This window comes from Scyliorhinus canicula, chromosome 4, assembly GCF_902713615.1.
Source record: "Scyliorhinus canicula chromosome 4, sScyCan1.1, whole genome shotgun sequence".
Classification (NCBI taxonomy): Eukaryota; Metazoa; Chordata; class Chondrichthyes; order Carcharhiniformes; family Scyliorhinidae; genus Scyliorhinus; species Scyliorhinus canicula.
In genome coordinates this window covers 23209413-23225368 of record NC_052149.1, presented here as the reverse complement: position 1 = coordinate 23225368, position 15956 = coordinate 23209413, and the positions used below count along the sequence as shown (strand labels likewise).

Here is a 15956-nt window from a genome sequence, read left to right as displayed (position 1 = left end):
ATCCAGGCTGCCTTGTATTTTTTTAAATGTTCAGGAATGAGGTCGATGGGCCGAAAATAACCCAGATGCAAACCGCCTGCTTTTCAAAAACAAACCCAATCGTTTAAAAATAAATATTTAGGCGTTTGTGTCGTCAGCATTGATTCATCTGGAGTCTGAATGTGTGATTCATTGGGGAAAGGAGCGTCTTGAGGCTTTTAGCAATTTGACGTTGTTGCAATTTTACTCTGGGGGCCGAGAATCTGAGGAATCCATTTCTGGATCTGATTTGAACACCTCCCTTTGTGGAGTTAGCACAGTGGGCTAAACAGCTGGCTTGTAAAGCAGAGCACGGCCAGCTGCGCCGGTTCAATTGCCCGTACCGGCCTCCCCGAACAGGTGCCGGAATGTGGCGACTAGGGGCTGTTCACGGTAACTTCACTGAAGCCTACTTGTGACAATAAGCGATTATTTTTATTTATTTATTTTTGTCTGACAGAGCCACTTCTGGCTTTCCCGAACCCAAATCGCAACAAGATCCCCCCCCCCCCCCCCCCCACGCCACCTTGTCCACCCCAGCCTGGGACTGAATTGAGAAATGACGAGGTGCTGAAACCCCTGGCTGAATTACAGAGTCTGAGTCGCTTTCATGTCAGTTTCTGTCAACAGATCCCAGCCCCACAGAGGAAAAAAATGACCGTCTTAATGACCCCCCTCCCCGCGCCCCCCATGGGATTTGAGGTTTGAAAGCTCCGTGTGAGTGGGAGATATGAAGGACAGGCTGGATTTTAGTTTACAGATTGGCAGGAAGGGAGAGTCCCAGTTCAGTGGTCAGATGTAAACTCACATAATGACCCTGGACCAGTGGGGGAAACTTCTCCCGGACAGATTGCCCGATAGTGCTGCTCTGTGGAGGATTTGCAGCTTTTCCCAGCACATTCACTACTTCATAGTGAGGCCAATGTTGGAATATTGTGCACCTGCACCTGGTAGATATGGTAGACACTCCACCAGTGTTGGAGGGAATGTATGTTTGTGGATGGGGTGCCAATCAAGTGGGCTGCTTTGTCTTGGATGCTGTTCAACATCTTGAGTGTTGTTGGAGCTGCACTCATAGAAAATAGGAGCAGGAGGAGGCCATTCGGCCCTTTGAGCCTGCTCTGGTATTCATTATGACCATGGCTGATCATCCAACTCCATCGCTGGTTCCCCATTTGCCCTTTCATCCCGGCAAGTGGAGAGTATTCCATCCCACTCCTAACTTGGGCCTTGTAGACAGACTCTGGGGAGACAGGAGGTGAGTTACTCTCTGCAGAATTTTCAGCCTCTGACCTGCTCTTGTGGCCATAGTATTTATACATCTAGTCAGTCAGTGGTAATCCCCAGGGGGGTGATAGTGGGGTTTTCAGCAATGGTAATACCATTGAATGTCAAGTGGTAATGGTTAGATTCTCTCTATTGGACATAGTCATTGCCTGACACTCATATAGTACAGCTGTTACCTGTAAATTATCAACCCAAAACTGAGCATTCTTCATAGGTCTTGCTGTATGCAGACACAGACAACTTCAGTATCTGAGGAGTTGCAAATGATACTGAACAATGTGTAATATCAGTGAAAATCTCTACTTCTTACTATATGGAAAAGTATTGATGAAGCAGCTGAAGATGGTTGGGCCCAGGACACTACCCTGAGGAACTCCTGCAGTGATGCCCTGGGACTGAGATGATTGACCTCCAACCACCACAACCATCTTCCTTTGTGCCAGGCATGACTCCAACCAGTGGAGAGTTAACCACCCAATCCCCGTCATCATTAATTTTAACAGTGCTCCTTGATGCCACACTAGGTCAAAGGCCTCTATTGGGTCACCCCTCAACCCTCTCTTTTTTTTTTAGAATTAGAACAGTACAGCACAGAACAGGCCCCTCGGCCCTCGATGTTGTGCCGAGCAATGATCGCCCTACTCAAGCCCACCCTATACCCAACAACCCCCATTAACCTTATTTTTTAGGACACTAAGGGCAATTTAGCCTGGCCAATCCACCTAACCCGCACATCTTTGGACTGTGGGAGGAAACCGGAGCACCCGGAGGAAACCCACGCACACACTGGGAGGACGTGCAGACTCCGCACAGACAGTGACCCAGCCGGGAATCGAACCTGGGACCCTGGAGCTGTGAAGCATTTATGCTAACCACCATGCTACCGTGCTGCCTAGAGAAAGGAGCTGAGCCTTTCCAATTTTTCCCACTAGTTATAACCTCTCAGTTCTGGTATCATCCTTGTTGGAATCATTTCCCAATCCTTCACACCATTGTCCCCTTTTCGAGAAAACTTTTCTTCCGGTTCAATATCCCAGCCTGCAACACTGGATTGCTGTTTGTCTAACGTGGCCACCTCTCTTCAATCCTCTGGGATTCTCTTCCCAGACCATTTCATTTTGTGTTCCTCTCTCTACATTTGAAAGCCCCCTAAGGGATGCGAACACGTTACATCAGAGATTCCATTACAGAGTCTCTTGCTGGATGTGAAGCGATTTGAATCGTATCTGAGAGGTGAGATGAGGTGCTGTGAGATAGACTTACCACCTCGCTGTTCCCATTGCAGCCTCCAAACTGCTGACTTTCTGCCCGTTTTACATTAATCTGCAAAAACTCACAGGCTGGGGCTGTTACTGCTTGACATGTGGTCTGGACAGGAATCCCCCCGGCAGTGGGGACGTCACAGCTGAATATCTCTAAATTCAAACCTCTGTCTCTCGGTCTCCACTCTTAGAATCCGAACACTCTGTCCATTCCTTTGGTCAGGTGCTCTGAGGTGTTCTTTCACACAAGCAATTCTAGGGCAATGTGGAGCTGCTTTGCTGCTATTGATCCCGTTAAATTGTTTCTGCAAACTTGCTTCACCCTACCTTTTTCAAGAAAACTAAGATCTTAAATCCTCGATGAGAGAGGATGGACATCACAAAAACAGGCCATTCAGCCCACAAGTCCAGACTGGCATACTCCACTCGAGGCTCCTCCCATTTTCCCTCCTCTAAACCTATATTGTAACCCTCTGTTCCCTTCTCCCTTATATGTTTGTCTAATTTCCCCTTAAGTGCATCTATAATATCTGCTTCAACTGGGGCTGGTTTAGCTCAGCGGGCTAAACAGCTGGCTTGCAATGCAAAACAAGGCCAGCAGCGCAGGTTCAATTCCCGTACCGGCCTCCCCAAACAGGTGCCAGAATGTGGCGACTAGGGGCTTTTCACAGTAACTTCATTGAAGCCTACTCGTGACAATAAGCGATCATTAATAGCCTGTGGTAGCAATATAAGCTTTTCAAGTGGACTCACTTCTATGGATGCAGCATTTGAAAGAGAATTATGGTAATAACTATTATCTTACATATGTGATAATTCCGGTTACAACTGAGGGAGAATACTGATTACTTCAATTTGATTATAATATCTAACATTCCACATATCCACATTCTGACCACTCTCTGGGTGAAGAGGTTTCTTCTGAATTCTTTATTGGATTTCCTGGTGATTATTTTATGTTGATGACCTCGAGTTCTGGTTCTCCCCCACAAGAGAAAACAATCTCCCTGTATCCACTCTATCGAAATCTTTCATAATTTTAAGCACCTCGATTAGGTCACCCCTCAGCCTCCTTAGGGTGTTATATAAACCATTAAAAAAAAAGGTTCAAACGCTGGTGTTAAAATAATGCAGATCAGCACAATTGCTTCACAGCTCCAGGGTCCCAGGTTCAATTCCGGCTTGGGTCACTGTCTGTGCGGAGTCTGCACCTCCTCCCCGTGTGTGCGTGGGTTTCCTCCGGGTGCTCCGGTTTCCTCCCACAGTCCAAAGATGTGCAGGTTAGATGGATTGGACATGATAAATTGCCCTCGGTGTCCAAAATTGCCCCTAGTGTTGGGTGGGGTTACTGGGTTATGGAGATAGGGTGGAGGTGCTGACCTTGGGTAGGGTGCTCTTTCCAGGAGCCAGTGCAGACTCGATGGGCCGAATGGCCTCCTTCTGCACTGTAAATTCTATGCCCTGGAGCACACACCTGATGGTAAAGAGTGTGAGGCACCCGAGCTCTCTGATGCTGTGTTTTGGATGTATTTTGTCTGGCATTCAGATTCACCTGTATTTGTAGATGGAGCAAGCAGTCATTACAGACAGCTGAACCTCCATCAAAAGCAGAGTGTAGTGCGGCTACTTAATCACATGTTATCATTGTGGAAATACAGAAGGGCACGAGTCATTTGCTCAGATTTACAACAGCTGGACCATTTTAATTTTGCTTTGATCTCCGCGTTCCCACTCTGCTTTGATCCTAACAGCAATAGACTCTAACCTTATTTTCCATTTACACTGTAACTTAATCGCACTCCTGGAAGAGGATTGGGGACACATCATGATTGTCAGTGGAAATGAATGTCGAAATGTGAAACTGGCTGATGACTCGTGTATCATCCAGTTTATAATGGTGCACATCTGCCTCCTAAGTCTGTTAGATGTTAATGAGCTCGGGGTTTTGGGTGTAATATGTTGGCAGGGATATTGGAATGGCTAACTAACAGGAAACAGAGAGTATGAATAAACGGGTCTTTGACAAACTGTAACTAGTGGAGTGCCATAGGAATCACTGCTGGGGCCTCAACTATTTATGATCTATATTAATGACTTGGATGAAGGGAATGACTACTGTAGCCAAATCTGCTGAAGATGCAATGGCAGGCAGGAAAACAAGTTGTGAGGAAGATACAAAGAATCTGCCGAGGGATATGGGTAGGTTAAGTGAGTGGCTACAAATTTGGCAGATGGAATAAAATGTGAGGTTGTCCACTTTGGTAGGATGAACAGAAAAGCGGAATATTATTTGAATGGAGAGAAACTGCAGAAAGCTGTGAGTCAGAGAGACCTGGGTGTCCTCATACTCAAATCACAAAACGTTCACATGCAGGTACAGCAAGTCATTCAGAAGGCAAATGGAATGTTGACCTTCATTGCAAGGGTGATGGATTATAAAAGTAGGCAAGTCTAGCTACCACAGTACAGGGAATTGATGCGATTCCACCTGGAATACTGTGTACAGTTTTGATCTCCTTGTTTAAAGGAGAGATACATTGATTTGGAAGTAGTTCGTGAAGGTTCGCTGAGCAGATTCCTGGATGAAGGGGTTGGCTTATAAAGGGAAGGTTGAGCAGCTTGGGCCTATTTTCATTGGAGTTTGGAAGAATGAGAGGTCAATCTCTGTTGGATCATACAAGATTCTCAGGGGGTTCGACAGGGCTTAGGCTGGGAGGATGTTTCCTCTTGTGTGTGAGGGAACCTCAAACCATGGGGCATGGTTTAAAAATAAGCGGCTTCCCACTTAGGATGGAGATGAGGAGGAATTTCTTCTCTCAGAGGGCCATTAGACCCAGAGAGCAGTGGAGGATGAGTCATTGAATATATTCAAGGTTGAGTGAGACAGATTTTTGATTGTCAAGCGAATCGAGGGGGCAGACAGGAAAGTGGAGTTAAGGGTTATGGGGGGACAGGGCAGCAGGTTGGGTGGAGGCCACAACAGATCAGCCACGATCTTATCAAATGGCAGAGCAGGTTCGATGGGTCAAACGGCAGAGCAGGTTCGATGGGTCAAACGGCAGAGCAGGTTCGATGGGTCAAACGGCAGAGCAGGTTCGATGGGTCAAATGGCAGAGCAGGTTCGATGGGTCAAATGGCAGAGCAGGTTCGATAGGTCAAATGGCAGAGCAGGTTCGATGGGTCAAATGGCAGAGCAGGTTCGATGGGTCAAACGGCAGAGCAGGTTCGATGGGTCAAACGGCAGAGCAGGTTCGATGGGTCAAACGGCAGAGCAGGTTCGATGGGTCAAACGGCAGAGCAGGTTCGATGGGTCAAACGGCAGAGCAGGTTCGATGGGTCAAACGGCAGAGCAGGTTCGATGGGTCAAATGGCAGAGCAGGTTCGATGGGTCAAACGGCCCACTCCTATTTCGTATGATCTTACGTTTTTGTAACAACATTGCCAAGAACACTGGCACACTAATATATTTGAGGTGTACTGGGCTACAAGTACAAAATAGTATTTTTATTTATTTTAAAATGGCAGCATTGGGAAATGCTACATAATACGTTACATGACATGAATGGAGAGCAAGATTAGACACTGACCTGTGGATAGAGCACGTGTGAGGAGTTGAAGGGCTGAATGGCCAGTTTCCCTGATTCTCTTTGGAATGTATAAATCAGTGCTGCCTTGTTACAGCGAGTGACAGGACTGCTATGATACATAAACTAATGTCATGGCTCTCTGGCTCCAATCTTACACGTTTATCCAGCAGATTGTGATGTTTGATCTATTCCATGGGAGGGTGAAGGCTTTTAATTAGAGCAGCAACTGGTATCAAAAGACACAGATAATAGAACCACAGGAAATTGTCAGCAGTAAATCAATGTGAGCAAACATCAATTAGAACACCACTTGTACATGTGATTAAATTAATACCCACTCTCTGATGCAGGATACGAAACACCTGATTAAGTATTCACACTGGTGTCTCCCCCAGGGCTCAGTAAGTCAATGCAGTAAGGAGCAGTAAGGTCTGTGCTGAGTCACTTGTCCTTCCGTCGCAGCCAGCGCTACCAATGTTCACCACATCATCTCTGGATGAGGGATAAAATAAAAATCTGCCTGGATTTCCACTCCTGTGGCTGCTTAGTGAGCCCTCCTGTGAGTAAGTGCGTGTGGGGCATTGGCCGAATACAGAATTGAGTTTGGATGTGATGCTCCCCAAAGAAATTCGTTGAAGTTGCGATATTGAAATGAGCCGCTCAGTTCAAGCAGCCTTTCTTAGCATTTAGGCCCCGCCCACCACTGTTTCCATACCACTTTAACCTTTTATTCTTTATTTTTCTCAATTTTATTCCTTTCTCAGAGTTACAAAGCCAATGCGCAGAGTGGGCAGGACAAGCCCCTTATCCATCTCCTTGCTTGTTCCAAAAAACAATTCAAGTTGAACTCAATTCATGGTCCCCACTTGAGAGCCATACTAGATCCAAACTGACAAGTGCACGCATTACACCTGATCTCGGGCTTGATCCTACATGTAATCCTTTATTCTTTAGCCACTCATCTAATCTAACCTTAAATGTTGACCGTTTCTGCCTCAACCACTAATTCTGGAATTAATTCCAGAGCGTCACATCCCTGTGTGAGGACGTTGCCTCTTCTCGTCACAAAATCACAGAATCGTTACGGTGTAGAAGGAGGCCATTTGGCCCATCATTGTCAGCCTCCCCAAACGAGCATCATGACTCAGTGCCGTTCCCCTGCCTTTTCCCCGTACCCCTGCACATTGTTTCTAATCAAATTATCGTCTAATCATCTTGATTGTCGCAATTGAACCTGCCTCCACCACACTTCCAGGCCGTGCATTCCACACCAAACCACTCGCTGTGTGAAAAAGATTTTTCTCACGTCACGTTTGCTTCTTTTGCAAATCACCTGAAATCTGAGCCCACTCGTTCTCGATCCTTTCCAGAGCGGGAACACTTGCGTTCAAAATCTTTATCCATGGCTTTTAGAATTTTCAACTTTAATGTGTCTCCCAGTTACTTATCTGTGTTGTTCTTTAAAAAAAAAACCCAGAGAAATGGAGAGGGGCCTAATCTGTGGTTACTGAACAGACAGCAGTCAAACCCGGACAACTTGATGGAGAACATCCTAAAGAATCTCAGAAATCATCAAATGGTTACAACACAGAAAGAGACCATTCAGCCCGTCATGTCTGTGTTGTCTTTTTGGAAGAGCGACTCACCTAGTCCCCTTGGCCTTCCTTTTACCTGTAACCCTTTCTCTTCACATAATTATCCCATCTTTTTTCGAAAGCTCTGAATCTGCCTTTTACACACTCCCCAGCTGTGTATTTCAGATCCTGACCTTTCACTGTGTGCAAAGGTTTTTTTCTCATGTCTTTTGTCAATGACTTCGAAGAGCTGTCCTCATTGATTTTATTCAGCCCGTGACCAGGGGACTTTCAGAAGAATGCATTAACTGATACGTTACAAATGTCGCTGATCAGACTATTTCCCATGTTCCGAAGCTTGGCACTTACTCAGGGAGTGTAACCTGTACTTCAACGCTCCTTAGTAACTGAGCTGACTGGTTTATCCCATTCTCACATGGACTCCTTCCCTCTAATAGAGCCACCGATCTTCCAGTGTCTTAATCTGGGGCAATCCATCAATGGCACAACATTCAGAGGCTGCATTGGCCCTTGTGATGAGGTGTTGTTGAGCTCAAAAACAAATTGTCACTGGGGCTGATCCCATTAAGTCCCTGTTTGCATGCACTCTTTATATTTTGTGTATTGCTATGTTCTAGCAACTTGTCGGGGAATATACACCAGGGATTATCTCCTTCCTGTTGCATGTGGAGATGAACCTCTTTCTATCTGATCATGGTTGAACCTTGATGAGGTTGCTCCCTGTGGGAGGTAGGCATGTAACTGTAATTGACTGCCCTCGCCCAGCACAAAGTGAATTCTACCAGTGGTCATCGTCAGTTACATTTGCTGTGGAGCAATTCAATAAACTGACTTAAGAACAGCAAGATTTGTATGCTGCCCTTAATGTAGCTCAAGGTGCATCGCAAGAGCATTATCAATCGGAATGTGACACCAGACCACAAATTGTGTTATTAGGACAGGTGACCAAAAGCTTGGTCAAACTGGTAGGTTTTATGGAGTGTCTTAAAGTAGGGGAGAGAGGTAGAACGGAGGAAAGGTCGGAAGGGGATTCCACAGTTTGGGGGCTGAGGCACTGGAATGCACAGCCACCAATGGTAGATCATCAGGGACACAAGAGGCCAGAAGTGGAAGAGCCAGAATTGGTTGTAGGGCCTGGTTGGATGTAGGTCAGCGTGCACAGGGATGATGGGTGAATGGGATTTGAAGTTAGGACATGTTTTGGATGAGCTCTGTACAATCCACTAACTTGGATCAATATGACTGACTGGCATTCTTCAGAGTCCCAGTTCCTCGCTATAATAACCCTCCCGAGACTCACGGGGACACATCGATCAATGTCCCCATCGGACTGGTAGAATACGAGCTTCCCCGCTAGTGGGCGGAGCTCCACCCAGTTGGGGCTCGTAAACCCGCCCTTTAAAAGCCGGCCTGGAGTGGGACCGACACGCCTGGTAGTCCCGACTGGGTCTTTGAATTGTAAGCTGCGTTGTGGTCTTTACTTTAAGTTGACTAAATAAATCTCACCTTCTCGGGCCTCCTGAGCTTTTGTACTCTCTCACTTTCTGTGGCTGTAAATCTTCAAACTGAACATAAGAACATTTAAAAACAAAATAGGAGCAGCATTAGGCCCCTGGAGCTTGTTCCACTGCTCAATTTCGTACCTCAACCTCACTTTCCTGTCCACTTCTACATTCCCTTTGGACTCCTGAGAAGTCCTAAATCTATTGCTATCCGTCTTGAATCCACCCAACGATGGAACATCCACAAGCCTCTGGGATGGAAAATTCCAAAGATTCACAATCCCGAGTGAAGAAATTTCTCCTCACCTCAGCGCTAATCGATCGACTGCTTAACCCGAGGTTGCTTCTTCCTCCCTCCCCCTGTCATAATATACACATCAGTATATAATGTTGCAGACACACACTGACTGACACACTGCAAGACCAATCAACACACACAACACAGCAGCCAGTCACTATAAAGCCAGAGGGCACTAGTTTTCCCGCTCATTCGGGATGCAGCCTCTGAGAAGGACAGAGCTCGCAGCTTGTAGCACAGACCTTCACCATGTGCTGATAGTATAGACTGGTTAGGATAGGCATAGGTCTTCAGTTAATCTAACATAGTGTCGACCCACAGTGAAAGTATGTTCAACAGTTCCTAGCTTAATAAAATAGTGTTGGACTATTACAAGTGTTGGCAGCCTGTCTATATCGCTGCTAAGGTAAACGCAGTCTTCACAGATCCAGAGTACCCAACACATCACCCCCGGCCTTGATCTAGCTTCCCCAGTCAGGGGGAAACAACCTCTAGGTATCTGCCAGGTCAAGCCTGTGTCTAGACAAGACTGTGGGGTGACCTCATGTTCAAAGTTGTGAAAGGCTAGTTGTAGAGGAGATGTTTCCACCTGTGGCCGAGAGAGTCCAACTAGGGACCATAAATATACGAATCGCCAATAAAGCCTGTGAGGAATTTAGAAGAAACATTTGAACATAGCGTGTGGTTAGAATGCGGAATCGGGGAGTGGTTGAGGTGAATTGTGTAGGTGGATTTGGTGGGGTGCTGGATATAGGGGTGAGGATGGGGCTCAGACAGAGAGGAGTGTCAGAATTTACAGTAGCAGGAACCTGTTCAACTGAACAGTCTGTTTCTGTGCTGCACTTCGTAATAGTTTGAATAGAATTGAGGCAGCTTATTCTCTTAAAATTGTTTTTTAAAATTCTAATGAAGGAGATATTGACTCAACAGACTGTTCTCGCATCTAATTTTAATTGATTGATTTGAAATTGGTGAGCGGCTGTGGCAATACCTGTGCATCCCACCAGCTGGAGGTTCCCCTCCAAGTCATTCACCACCCTGACTTGGAAATATATCGCCGCACCTTCAACGTCCCTGGGGCAACATCCTGGAATTGCCTCCTAACAGCACAGTGGGTGTACCTACACCTCAGGAACTACAGCGTTTCAAGAAGGCAGTTCACCACCCCCTTCTGCAGGGCAGCTCGGGATGGACAATAAATGCTGGCCTAACCATCGACATCCAAATCCCGTAAATTAATTTAGAAAATAAATAAATCAATCTAAATCATTTTTCTTTTACTCTCCGGATGTGGATGTCCTTGGCAGGGCCAACCTGGTCACTCTTGAAAAGATAATGAGCTGCAGCCCATTCGATGAATTCTGTGCTATCTAGTGGGATTTCCATGTATAACTTGGGCACTTGGAGTACCACTGGAGGGCACCATAGTGCCAGGACACCTTTATTGAGTTTAATTCATTCATGGGCATTGGAGTTTCAGGCCTGTGTATGAATGTGGTTTCCGGGTGGCTTTCCACTATGTCAATTTCATTACGTCAATTCCATTATGTCAATTCAATTCTTCCTTTTCTCTTAAAGAAAATAGAAAACAAAAACTAAGCTCCTTCAAAGAGCCAGGATAAGCCGTTGGACTGAATGGGCACTTACTGTTTGGTAGCATTCTATGATTCAAACTTGTAACCAAACCAAGTGTCACTGTTGGGATATTCTTCTTATCTTTTGTTCTCTGGAGGACTCCATATATATCTTACAATGTATCAACCCACTGGGCCATTAGCAGAACGTTAGTTATGCTTGGTGGTGGTAGGGATGGGGATTTGGTGGCTAACTTGTCACTTACCCATGTCTGGTAGAACAACAGAACGTTACAGCGGAGTCCAGGCCCTTCGGTCCTCGATGTTGCGCCGACCTGTGAAACCAATCTAAAGTCCATCTACACTATTCCCTTGTCATCTATATAAGTTGAGTTGCCAAGTCTTATTGAAAGCATTCTTGCAGGTTCGGTTGCTTGACTCCCCATGTCCCATTCTGGGGAGATCCCATGTCCCATCCCGGGAAGATCCCATGTCTCATTCCAGAGAGATCCTGTGTCCCATTCCAGGGAGATTCGTGTCCCGCTTTCATCCCGTGTCCCGTTCTGGGTAGATCCCGTGTCCCGTTCTGGGTAGATCCCGTGTCCCGTTCTGGGTAGATCCCGTGTCCCGTTCTGGGTAGATCCTGTGTCCCATTCTGGGTAGATCCCGTGTCCCGTTCTGGGTAGATCCCGTGTCCCGTTCTGGGTAGATCCCGTGTCCCGTTCTGGGTAGATCCCGTGTCCCGTTCTGGGTAGATCCCGTGTCCCGTTCTGGGAGACATCTCGGCATTCAAAGTCCAATGAAAGTTCGATTCGCCAGTTAGATGGAAGACCTGCCCATGATGGGCTACTCATCTGAGGGAGGAAGCCATAAGGGAAGATGGGAATTGGTTTGGAAATAATTCCAATAGGGTGGGGGTTCCGGGTGCGAGGGGGGTGGTACTCCGGATCTTCCACTGTAACTTCAGCAGACGAGAGGAATGCCCAGGTTAAAAACCGTCAACCAACCATATTCCCGTAACAGCCTCCCCGAACAGGCGCCGGAATGTGGCGACTAGGGGCTTTTCACAGTAACTTCATTTGAAGCCTGCTTGTGACAATAAGCGATTTTCATTTTTCATTTCATTTCATTTCTTTTGAGATTATGTGCCCTTCCTGCCAAAGCAATGGTGGAGACAGAGAGAATTTCAGGCTCCGTGTTTCCAAATACACAGCCTTGTCACATCTTTCAGAGAAGCCCCACAGGGAATAAATTCTATTTGAAGTATACTGACTGTTGTTATGTGGGCAAATGATAACAAAGTGACGCAGGAGAGAAATCTGCAGTCTGTTCCCCTTTAAATCGATGAAGCTGTTGGGAAGTGGGTGTGAAATCTGGTACACACAGGATCAGATAGAAGATGCAACCACAGTTATTAGGAAAGGAAAGTTGACTTTGTTTTTGCTGCTGTAAGAGCATGGTAATTAGGAGCAGAAGTAGGTAATTCAGCCCTTCGAGTCTGCTCCGCCATTCAATCAGATCATGGCAGACCTCTTCCTGGTCTCAAATCCACCTCCCTACCTGTTTCCCATATCCCTTTAACCCCTTTATTTTATCAGAAATATATCTATCTCCTTCTTCAAACCATTTAATGACTCGGATTCCATCGCACTCCATGGGGATTCCATGGGGCAGCCAGTTCCACAAATTCACCACCCTCTGCGAGAAGTAGTTCCTCCTCATCTCAGTTCTAAATCTACCGTGCCCTGTTGTTCTAGATTGCCCCACAAGGGGGAATATTTGGTCTATGTTTACTTTATCAATCCCTTTTAGTATTTTATATACCTCGATCAGATCTCCTCTCACCCTTCTAAACTCCAGAGAGTATTAGCCCCAAACTGTTTAATCTCTCCTCGTACATCAACCCTTTCATCCCCAGAATCAATCTGGTGAACTTCCTCTTGCCACCACATCCTTTGTCTTTTGTCAGTAACTTTTCAGTTGCATGCTTCCCAAAAGGCTGGTGACAAAGATAGAATAACTCTTGCAAACATTGCGTTATTAGAATAAAAGCAGAGATGGAATGACAAATAGGAATATAGGGACAGGAGTAGGCCATTCAGCCCCTCAAGCCTGTCCCGCCATTCAATGAGATCACGGCTGATCTGTGGCCTGACTCCATACACCTGCCTTTGGCCCATATCCCTCAACACCTTTGCTTAACAAAAATCTGTTTGTCTCAGACTTAAAATTAGCAACTGTTCCAGCTTCAATTGCTGTTTGTGGGAGAGAGTTCCAAACCTCTACCACCCTTTGAGTGAAGAAGTTTTCCTAACATCTCTCCTGAATGGTCTGGCCCTAATATTTAGACTGTGTCCCCTAATTTTAGAACCAACCAGTGGAAATAGTTTATCTTTATCCTGTCTTTCCCTGTTAATATCTTGAAGACTTCAACCAGATCACTCCTTATCTTCTAAATTCTACCAAAAACAGGTCTAATTTGTAATCTCCCCTCGTAACTTAACAGCTGTAGTCCAGGTATCATTTTTGTAAACCTGTGTCACACTGCCTGCAAGGCAAATGTATCCTTCCTAAGGTGTGGTGCCCAGAACTGCTCACAGTGACTCCAAGTGGGGTCTAACCAGTTTTGTATTGCTGTAGCATGGATAGAGTGGACATGAAGAGGATGTTTCCACTTGTAGGAAAAACTAGAACCAGAGGACACCATCTCAGATTAAAGGGATGATCCTTTGAAACAGAGATGAGGAGGAATTTGTTCAGCCAGAGGGTGGTGAATCTGTGGAACTCTTTGCCGCAGAAGGCTGTGGAGGCCAATTCATTGAGTATCTTTAAGACAGAGATAGATAGGTTCTTGATTAATAAGGGGATCAGGGGTTATGGGGAGAAGGCAGGAGAATGGGGATGAGAAAAATATCAGCCATGATTGAATGGTGGAGCAAACTCGATGGGCCAAGTGGCCTAATTCTGCTTCTATGTCTTATGATTTTAACCCCTGTGTCTTTATATTCCAATCCTCTAGATATAAAGGCTAGCATTCCATTAGCCTTTTTGATTATTTTCTGCACTTGTTCCTGGCATTTTAAGAATCTATGCACCCAGAGCTCCCAAATCTCTTTGGACGCCCACAGTACCGAACCTTCCATTTAGAAAATACTCTATTCTTTTTTGGTCCAAAATGAACCAAGCAGTAATAATAAGCCAAACATTGGTCCACTCTGATATTTTGTTCAATTTTTAAAAATAAATTTAGTGTTCCCAATTCAATTATTTCCAATTAACTTCAAATTAGCATGTTCAATCCACCTACCCTGCACATCTTTGGGTTGTGGGGGCGAATCCCAGGCAAACACGGGGAGAATGGGCAAACTCCACACGGGCAGTGACCCAGAGCCGGGTTCGAATCTGGCACCTCAGTGCCGTGAGGCAACAGGGCTAACCCACTGCGCCACCGTGTTGCCCTGATATTTTGTTCAATTGATCACTAAACGTAAGTGAATTATCAGCTCATTAATCGTAATGGAGAGGAAGTTGCATTCATGAATTAGAATCACTCCTATTGCTCAATAACAAATCAGGCCACAGGCACACAGTCACACACATACACAGATATACACACATACACAGATATACACACATACACAGATATACACACATACATAGATATACACACATACATAGATATACACACATACACAGATATACACACATACACAGATATACACACATACACAGATATACACACATACATAGATATACACACATACACAGATATACACACATAGATATACACACAAACATAGATATACACACATACATAGATATACACACATACATAGATATACACACATACACAGATATACACACATACACAGATATACACACATACACAGATATACACACATACACAGATATATACACATACATAGATATACACACCCTACACAGATATACACACATACACAGATATACACACATACACAGATGTACACACATACATGGATATACACACATACACAGATATACACACATACACAGATATACACAGATACACACACACACAGATATACATACACACACAGATATACACACATACATAGATATACACATATACATAGATATACACACACACATACACAGATATACACACATACACAGATATATACACATACATAGATATACACACATACACAGATATACACACATACACAGATATACATACATACATAGATATACACAGATATACACACATACACAGATATACACACATACATAGATATGCACACACACATACATACACAGATGTACACACATACACAGATATACACACATACATAGATACACACACACACACACAGATATACCCACATACACAGATATACACACACACATATACACACACAGATATATACACATACACAGATATACACACACATCCACAGATATACACACACATACACAGAAATACACACACACACAGATATACACATATACATAGATATACACACACACACATACACAGATGTACACACATACATAGATATACACACACTGACACACACATACACAGATATACACACATACATAGATATACACTCACAGACAGACACACACAGATATACACACAGACACACATACACAGATATACACACAGACACACATACACAGACATACACACAGACACACACATACACAGATATACACACAGACACACACATACACAGATATACACACAAACGCACATACACAGATATACACACAGACACACACATACACAGACACACATACACAGATATACACACAGACACACATACACAGATATACACACATACATAG

At 44.9% G+C, this 15956-nt stretch overlaps 1 protein-coding gene across 3 annotated transcripts in view; it reads left to right on the top strand.

The window, feature by feature from the left end:
* bcar3 (BCAR3 adaptor protein, NSP family member) overlaps window positions 1-15956 on the top strand; it is a 47173-nt gene that overhangs the window by 2179 nt on the left and 29038 nt on the right. The window contains exon 1 of one of the 3 annotated variants that reach the window (XM_038793862.1): window positions 6636-6713. The exons of the other annotated variants lie outside the window; for them this stretch is intronic. Coding sequence (XP_038649790.1) covers window positions 6651-6713 — 63 coding nt within the window. The 5' untranslated portion in view covers window positions 6636-6650. Of the gene's footprint in view, window positions 1-6635; window positions 6714-15956 lie in introns of those variants that run through there. 3 annotated transcript variants of the gene reach the window in all.